The sequence below is a fragment of the Pteropus alecto genome, unplaced genomic scaffold (genome assembly GCF_000325575.1).
Source record: "Pteropus alecto unplaced genomic scaffold, ASM32557v1 scaffold226, whole genome shotgun sequence".
NCBI classification, from domain to species: Eukaryota; Metazoa; Chordata; class Mammalia; order Chiroptera; family Pteropodidae; genus Pteropus; species Pteropus alecto.
The window spans coordinates 5883101-5892520 of record NW_006440132.1 but is presented as its reverse complement, the minus strand read 5'-3'; the positions used below and the strand labels follow the sequence as shown (position 1 = coordinate 5892520).

General features: G+C 43.5%; 1 protein-coding gene across 1 annotated transcript in view; it reads right to left on the bottom strand.

The window, feature by feature from the left end:
- Positions 1-1457: 1457 nt before the first annotated feature.
- Positions 1458-9420, bottom strand: part of TNFSF8 (TNF superfamily member 8) — a 24243-nt gene continuing 16280 nt past the window's right edge. The window contains 3 exon segments of the mRNA XM_006917097.2: positions 1458-1627; positions 1630-1884; positions 3334-3405. Of these exon segments, the coding sequence (XP_006917159.1) occupies positions 1509-1627; positions 1630-1884; positions 3334-3405 (446 nt within the window). The 3' untranslated portion in view covers positions 1458-1508.

Here is a 9420-nt window from a genome sequence, read left to right as displayed (position 1 = left end):
CACAAATGCTAGATTCCCCCTTATTTTCTAGCTTTGGGTCTTCAAAACCTGTCTATGTTTTTACCACATACTACTTGGCTTGCTGAGTTCAATACCTCTCCCGATGTCCTCTTCTCCCAAAGAATCAGAAAGTGTTAAAGAGAATGTTGTCTTTACTGAATATTTTATTGACCAGGGAGGAGTTGACATAACATGCTGTTCAGCAAGTGGCTTAAAATTTTCCCTTAGTCACTTTGTTCCCCCAAGTCCTTCTCATCCAAACCACCACTGCTGTATTTTAGTTCTCTTAAATCTTATCTAGTCTTTCTCTGACAAACTTTGGGATTCCTACTCCTTTCTTTTCTCTCCTCTTTTTTGAGAAAAATTCAAATTTTGCTCCATTCTTTTTGCATAGCAATTAAGGGTCCCTTTCCTTTCTGAAGCATAACCTCAGGGGCTTACACTTTAGGTCCAATGGTCCTTTCAAACAAATAAGATGTTCCTTCGAAGATGATGTAAAGGTTGATATAGCTAGAGAAATCTCCTGGCTACCCAAATCAGGAGAGGAGGTTGCCATTGTTCAGAAGTCCTTTTCACCATTTTCAGGGTCACCATTGTCTATCAGCAATGTCGTGGGGCCTTAAAAACCCTCCACAGCAGTGGTTTCCTGAGAGGTGTTGAAGCAGGGGACAGAAAGAGATCATATGGGAGATGGCAGCAGCTGTATGCCGACCAAATGACTGCCTCACATTGACCACTGCGCACTGATCTGTGTTTGCTGAATGCACAGCATTCTCTCCTGACGGGAAACAAAAACTGTCTGTCGTTGACTTATTGTCAATCTTAACTGGAGTGGAGTCAAGCCTGGTCGTATGTTTTTCCAGATACCAGAAGGCCTCTTAGATTTGGGATGGTCAGTTTGGCAGTTCTTTCTTTTACACATTGTACATCCTACAGCTCTTTTCCTTTGGCAAGTTGCCCTCAACCTTGTCCCCAAATTCTGACTCTTTCGAGGTGACATGTAGCCAGATGCTACTAGCACCAGTGGTTTTATGCTGGTACAGGGGCCTTTCCTTTGCTTGTGGGCTTCCAGAACACTGCCTGAAGTCTTAGTTCACAGGTCTGTGATGAAAGAGCTTGGTTTTCCGAGGTGAAAGAAACTTTGGAGAGATTCAAATCCAGCCCCTTTATTTTTCAAATGTGGATCCTGAGTTCCAGGGAGGGGGAAGGAATAGCTCCAGGTCATACAGTGAGTCAGTGGTGAGGCTCGGGAGGAAATCCGTCCCTTCTGATTCCCACATGGGGCTCTGGCCACCACACTACGTTGCCTTCTGTCTATAGAATATTTCACTTAGAACTCTTTTTAACCCCGGAGCAGTATCTTCCCAAGAGACAGAAGGAGAAGCATACTATTTAATACTCTGTGGTTTCGGTCTTGGTCTAAAGTTTTCTTTTTGTCCAAGTGTTTGGATGGATGAGGCACTGTATGGCTGAGAGTTGCTTTCTTCCAGAAGGCCAGGAGAAATGGTTCAGTCTGAACTACTGTATAAGAAGAGGGACAACACATTCTCGAGAGGAAAGGTGTTTGTATCCACATACTGGAATTTATCCACCTTGACTGATATGGTGGTGTTGACCTGGAGGTGCACTTCTGGTATATGTTTTTGGTCTGCCCTTCGGACTCGCACACTGTCACCAGCGTCTGCTTTTTGACATCTTTGTCAATGAGAAGCTCCAACTTAAGGTCGACAGAGTGTCCCGGGCATTTCACGAGAAACTGCAGTTGGCAAATAATGAAGTACCAACCTGGGTACTGGATCACAAGATTCTCATCCTGATACCTGACTCCATAGATAATACCGTCTTGGTTCCAAGACAACTTGGTTTTGTTTATATGCTTTGATGCTGGAAAGAGGACAAAAAAATATTATTGGGTAGATTAGAAAATTTGAAGTCTTTATTCAAGGTTCCCCATTCAAGACCCATGTCTTCTATAATATTCCAACCATCCAGAATATCTTCTGTGTTACCCCTTCTAGGTGCTGCTTCATATTCAAGGCCCAGGTACAAAATCACTCTTCTTCCTTTTCTCTAATGTTCAAAGCTGAACGGTCAGAACACATATGATGTTAGAACTCTACCTCCTATAGAATTGTTTTCCACTTAATTATTATATTATTCTGTAATTATTATAATTTTTATCTTTGCCTTTTCAGACCATAAGCTCCTGGACTATACTTCCTATAAGTTCTGGAAGATCATGTTCATCGATTCAATCAATCAATGAACATTTGATCAATGGAGGACTCCTATTTGGTAGGCATTGCACAAAGTGTCAGAAATAGGACATTCATTTTTGTTCAGTTAGTAAAGAATTTAGGCATCAAGATGTCCAGGAGAATCTTAGTCTGTTCGCTTTCGCATTAAGATACATCCTGTAACCATTCATTGCCTGAATTGTTGAACGTCTTCCTCTCTTTAGCAGGGCAGCCAAACATCACTGTGTAGACTCCTTGCATGCACATTAAGGGGCTCTTTTGAGATGGGATTTTTAGAAAAGCAGAGAATTAGAAGATCCTCTAAGCCAACATGTTCAGGTTGGAAGCCAGGTCTCTCTGAGCTCTAGTAAGTAAAAATCAGTGCTGACTGGCAAGGGTGACTTTCAGAACTGGGAATCTGATGTGTTAGTTTTAATCGCCTCTTTGCCTTCCCTTCGAACCTCATTGTAATTCAATTGAAGGGTGAGCACTAATCTAACTACAAAATTGAATTTCTAAAATGAGCAGAGTGGCTACTTAGAGAATCTTGGCCCATCTCCTCCACATTTCGTCTTTCCCAGTGTAAGTGGCTCTCATCATTTCATTTATAGGGGGCCTCTTACCTAAAGCATGCTGCAATATGCAAATCGGCCCTGTGCCAACATGTTCATTAAGCTGTCAATCTGTGGACAAGGCAATTTCGTAGTTCTCTTGTGAATAACCTGATAGAAGCAGAGATAAAGAGCCCTCTCCACTCACACGAGGAAAAGCACTGTGCACTTAGCCCACAACTTGTAGGTGATGGAATAGAGAGGCTGGGTGGGGTGGCACACAGATGCCTTCAGAGGACAAGCAGGCAACATAAAGGAGAGAATGGAGCTGTGGAAAAAAGAGCCTCATAGCTTTCGAGTAACTCTCTTCCCTTTTTACCTCTAAGCATTTCAAATCAAATTATAAAAAATAGCATGCAGGCTAGAACACATCTGCGAGTCATGTTTGGCACAGGCCTCTACTTGTGACCTCTGGCTTTGAAGTTTCAGAAGGGCCATAGGAAGTGGTCCTCGTATGGCTGGGGTCCCTGAGTTTGGTTACTGACCTTGGAGGTAGGCCCATGACTTCTTGAATGTAGCTCTTTCCAGGATACATGAGATGGCGTCTGAGCAATTTCCTAAAAATAAGTAGATCACATATTAATTGTCTTTCTCTGCTCTGTGAACTGGAGGCCAGACAGAATGAGCACATTGCCCCACGTCACTCAGCCAGGCAGTGGTAGCCAGAACAAGAATATCGATAGTAACTATAGTTGTCCTTCCTCTGAGAGTGTACTGGATGCTGATCTGTGTACTTTTACATATTTCGGCTAATCTCATTTTCAAAACAACTCTGCAAAACTGATGCCTAGACGAGGTCAATGATATGAAGTCAAGCAAATTGGTGGAAATACTGAGATTCACTCTCATGTGGATCTGCTTCCAGAGTCCAGGTTTCCTGCTTGAGGCTGTTTTGCTAGCCGGTGGAGATAAACATACCCTTGTGCTCAATTTTAAGAGGATAGAGGATCACAGAGATCTAAGCAGGGAGCTTGCTATCTGGAGCTGCCTTGGCAGGAAAAAAAAAAAAGTTTCTGTCATCATGGCATTTGAGAAATAAAAATATTTTCAATATATTCACTGGTAATGATGGCTTAGCTTCCTCTTTTTATAGAGAATGTTTTGCTTGCAAAAGAATCAAGTTATCCTTTTTCTGAATTCAACTTATTCTGGGCAAATTCCTTTTTCCTTTGGGCCTTGATTTTCCTAGCTGTAAAACTGGAAAATCTGTGACCTGACATTGACATTTTTTTGGACAACATCACCATAAATGACTGTTCATTCCATCTATCAGAAACTAGGCAGCTATAGTCCAGTTCAGTTGAAGTGACCACGCCCTGGTATGTTGGCTCACTGTATCTCTGCTTAGTCCCTGTTGGGCTCACAGTCTTCCCCACTGAGCTCTCCGTTCAGGCTTAAGACAACCTCTCCTGGCCTTCATCATAGCACCCTGGGGATTTGGAATGGCTGAAAGTTAAGGGAAGAGTTCCCTCTGCTGTCTGCACAAGTTCATTGCTAGAGGCAGAAGCAGGGGCTAGTTTATATCCTTACCTGCCCTTCCCCCTTAAAGAGGTCTGGTCCAATGTCTCTAGTGATGAGGGCTGGTAGGCCAGCTATTATTCTTCTGATCCCATCTCTCACTCATCCTCCAACCTGCGTTCTTGCCCTGCCTGTTTGAGCCCACAGTTCACATTCTTTGGGTGTGTAGAATCAGAACCACAACACTGAGGGGCTGCTTACTCTCTAATGTACTGTGACTACTGTTGAGAGTCGCTCTGGCCCAGCCTCCTTTTTGTTGGGTGTGGAAAATCAAGCCAGGAGGAATCACAGAGGGGCATGTCTATCTGCATCTCTTCTCTGCTAGAAATCCCTTTCTGACTCTACTATGTCTGGTGGATCAAGGCTAAGCTCCTTCCTTTGTGTTCTCATCCCTCACCTTCCCTCTTTGCCTGGCACACTCTGTCCCAGTAATAATAATAGTAGTAATAGTAGTGGTAGTAATAACAATAATAGCTAATACATATTGAGTGATGACTATTTTCTAGGTACTCTGCTAAACATGTTATATGTATTATTTCACTTAATTCTCACAACCACCCCACAATAAAAGTACTATAATGATTTCTATCTTGTACATAAGGAAACCGAGGCTTTGAGGGGTCAAATGACTTGTTCGTATTTGCACAGCTAGTCATTAGTGGAGTAGAAATTCAAACCCAGGCTGTCTGACTCTAACGCCTGAGTGAATTGCTTATCACTGTCCAGCAGTTTGGGGGCTTCTGGTGCCCCCAAACACATGGCGTTGCCATTCCACTGAGAACCCACCCTTCGCTAGGCAAGTGATGGCTTGTTTAAAGCACAGCCTGGCAGTCATCTACTCCAGGAAACCTCTGACCTTTCCCTCTCTGCCTACTTGCCTTCATTAGACTGTGAACCTCCAGGAAAGAGACTACTGTTTATATATCTCCACTGCCCAACCCAGAAAATGCTCTGCAAGTGTTTGTTGCATTGACTCATCTGGTCTGTATCTCTTTCTTCTTTCAGTGGATGTGCGAGGTGAGGGGATGCTTGGCTTGCCTTTCCCCTGAGGGTTGGGATAACACCTGGCCTAATTCTCCCATTGGTTCTGCAGGTTAGGTTAGATTAAACAGGAAGATAAGACTTGCGCCCTACATTGAGGCCAGCGTGTCACACCCAGGACAGGCTCTGCTTGTTGGCTAGAGGCTCCCTCATACCATGCCACTTGTGGTGGCGTTTATCAGGTGAGCTTCTGTAAACTGTTGACTGTAAAAGTACAAGCTTGGGCTTGCCTCTCACACATGCAGCTTCTTTTTTTCTTTCCCCTTTAATCTTTGCATGTTTGGTGGGTTGACCTCAGCTGTAATTCTGAGAAACTCAAGGATGGAAAAGAAAAACAACTTATTTTGAAGCATTTGCATTTCCTGAAGTCAAATGGCATGGTGTATTTTAACTTTTCTTAAAGAATCTTTTAGATGATTTCAAGTGAAAGGAAAAATACAAGCAACCTTCTTTAAGAATGGCATTGCTAGAGCTGGCTAAGGGAAGGGAGTTGGTACCCAGAACACCAGAGGAATTGTAGATAGAATAAGGTGGTTGAACCTGGAGAGGAGCCCAGAGGAGGCCTTTACCATCTAACAAGGCCGTCGGCAGGAAGACAGTGCAGCCTGCTCTGCAGGGCCCAAACACCAAGGCTCCAAATGCATGTTTAAGGAGATGACACACTCAGCTAATGACTAACACTCCTCTCATCTGCATTTCTCAGATGAGCCAATGGGAAGACCTTCATTAAGAACACTCAAATCGCACCAGAAGTCACAGTGCTGGCAGCTCAAATATTTGACCAGTTAGTGCTGTTCAAAGAAGTGTTAAACTGCTATGAGGGTTGTGAGGCTTTTGTCAAGAAAGTTTCATGTGGCTTGAGTCTCCTCATTACCCTGTGAGTCCGTGATATGGCTTTCTTTTTGGATACGAGCTCAGGAAAAAGTGTCTTATAAATAGAAGGTGCTACATGCAGCTGGAATCCTATAATGTCCCTGGAATTTTGAATGCTGGGAGCATAGGGAACAACACACACCCCTGTTTCATTCATTTCTCAGCTGCAGGTAAAGGCTGGGAAGGTTTAGTTTGAAGAACTGAATTCTTGGCTGGGGGAAATGAGAACATCTGCAAGTCATGGCTGAGTTGATGGCCTGGGAGTTACAGTCTAGGAATTTCGCCTCTCTGGGCTCTAGTGTCTCTAATTAGATGGAGAGAGTGTGGATTTGATGATCTAGAAGGGCCCTTCTAGCTTACTCTAGCTGGTGTGTAGACTCCGCTGTAGACTGCCAGGCCTACTTCCGGGGGTGTGGGGGGTGATAAAGTCAGTCCCAGCTCCTACTGTCTGTCTTTGCAAGCATGTCACTGTAACCTAGCTAGGAAACTGTCTTCGCATATTTAGATTTCCAGACTCCTGCTGTGCTAGAACTCTAGGGATAATCAAAGTTATGAAGAGCCTGGTTCCAGAAGGATTTGCATGGTTCATAGAAATAGAAGTTCCCTGAGAAGTTGCCTGGACCAGGCTTGGTAACCACGTAACACATACGCTACCTAATGTTACCCCTGTTGCAGACTTGTCCTAGGCCACCCCATGAGTTAGTGGCAGTGGCAGGATCAGAGCCAAGGACTCCCTACTCCTTCTGTGGATGCATTTCATCTTTTGGGCAACTCATGTACTCTATGAATTCTTTTGAGAACCAAGGTCTTTAGGTGGGGAAGATTTGTAAGCTATTTTTTTAAGCTTTGGACTCCTCTGGAAGAATCATGAACTTTCTTGGGCTTTTTTCTTTCTTTCTTTCTTTTTTTTTGAGGCTGGAGAGAAATAAGTGCCAATCACATCCTCTAGGCCAGTTGCACAAAAGAGAGGTGTTGCTTAAGGTGGTTGAAAGGATCGTGTTCTAGGAGTCAGAATAATGGCAACCCCAAAACTGGACCCCACCTTGAGATCTCAAGATGTTAGACCTGAAAGGGCCATTATATGCCAAGTTAACCAAGACCCTAGTTTTATGAGTAGGGAGATTAAACCCAAAGGGACTGAAGGTTTGGCCCAAGACCCCATAGTAGGATAGTGGCAGAGCTGGGTTTAGACCACAGGGCTCCTGACTCCTAGTCCAAGACTCTGTCCCCTGTTTTTATTTTTGTTTTGTTTTCCTTTTTTTTTTTTTGGTCTTCCCATGGAGCAGAGAGCGTTAGTGGGTTTGTAGCCCCCTTACACACGGGACCGAAAACTGTTGAAACAGCTGGAGGTGCTAGGAAACCAAGCACTACTGAGCCTTCTGGGCTCCCTCTTGTGGGAGAATGACAGCAGGTGCCTTCAGGCCTGTGTGCTGAATCCTGCCAGGTCATAAGTCAGAGGCAGTCAGGCTTTCATTAAGATACAACAATGCTCGAGGTGGCCAAAGAAACCACACCAGCCATTGCAGCCAGAGGGTGTGTGGTCTGAGTGCCAGGCACCTTCCAGGTTAATATCAGGATAAGACAGACACAATGCATCTCAAAACAAGCGCCTGGGTTATGGATAATGCCTCTCGCTTCAGATCTGTTACTTCCCCTTACTGACCTTCAATTACTGCATCCATAAAGTGGGGATAACAATCAGCCTAAATATATGGATGTTGCAAGGTGTGATAAAATTATGGGTGTCAAGTGGCCAGTGCAGCATAGAGGAGAGGCACAGAGGAGACACCCAGCAAATGGCAGTCCCTTTCTGCCCTACTCCTCTTTTCCCAGTTGTTATAGTGGCATGACTTAGCAATGCCACTTAGCAGAATGATCTGGTTGATAAGATGCTCATTATCTGTTGGATTATCTGCTGGATTAGAGTTTCTCAATTATGTACGCAAGTGTTTGAGGCCATCTGATGCTTCTGGAAAAGTGTGCAGAACCCTCCTTCCATCTGTTGAAAATATGTTAATCCTTCCAGGAAAGAAAGGAATTATTCTAATGACCCTGCATCTACCACGTCCTGTCTTCTTAGTTCCATCCATCTGGCAGAATATCTAGGAGAGTCCCAACAGTGACATCTAGGGGAGAGTCTCCATTATCAGTAGAATTTAGAATCAAAGTGAATCCTTAATTTAAGAGTCATTTCAACTGGTTTTAATGTGACTGTTTCCTTGATGACACCAGGCCAACTAATGATGAAGACACTCTAGTACATACTATTTGTTAAACAAAGGACAACTAGGTGACCTTGGATTTATAATCAGTGTTTGGAGAATACTCGCCCAGAATGCTCAGTGTTAAGTACATAGAAAGAGATGAATAAACACAAATTGAGATCAGATTGGAATTCATTGGAACCATTTGAAGGTTCCTTAGGATTTTGGAGTCTTTTCAATCCTAACCTGTTGCAGATTGTAAGAGAAACCTATCTCATCCTATGGGTATTTCCTTGGAATTCACTTATAATAAATGTTAGTTGAATTGATATTATTGGGGGTATTTAAGAAGTACCTTTAAAGTCTATAAAAGGCAAGGTGAATCTGGAGTCATATGATGAAATCTGCTAACATTTTAAATAGCTTCTTAAAAACTCTTCCTAGCTGCTCTAGGCAAAAGTATAACAGCGCACTTAGAATTTTAGCCTTGGGATCAAACTGGCTTGAGTTCACATTCTACCTCTGCCATTTACTAAGTTGTATGGCTTCACATAAGTCACTCAGCCTCTTTAAATCCTCCCCGAAAGGAGGATAATAATAACCTCCCTTAAAGAGCTGCTGGGAGGATTAAATGAGATAATGCATAATAATGAGTCTTGCGTCCACTACGCAAAGCATACTAAATAAGGGTTGGCTCCCATGCCCTGGTCCAGAGCTTGCACGGCTGGGCTTGTAAAAATTTAAGCCAACACATGTGGTGCCTGAAGGACTTGGATAAAATCAGTAATAAAGCCAGTTTGAGGAACAGCCTGCTTTCCTTCCCTCTTTCTCTCCTTCTCTCTGTTTCTTCTCCCTTCCCCCACCTTTCTTTCCCTTCCTTCCTTCCTTCCTTCCTTCCTTCCTTCCTTCCTTCCTTCCTTCCTTCCTTCCTTCCTT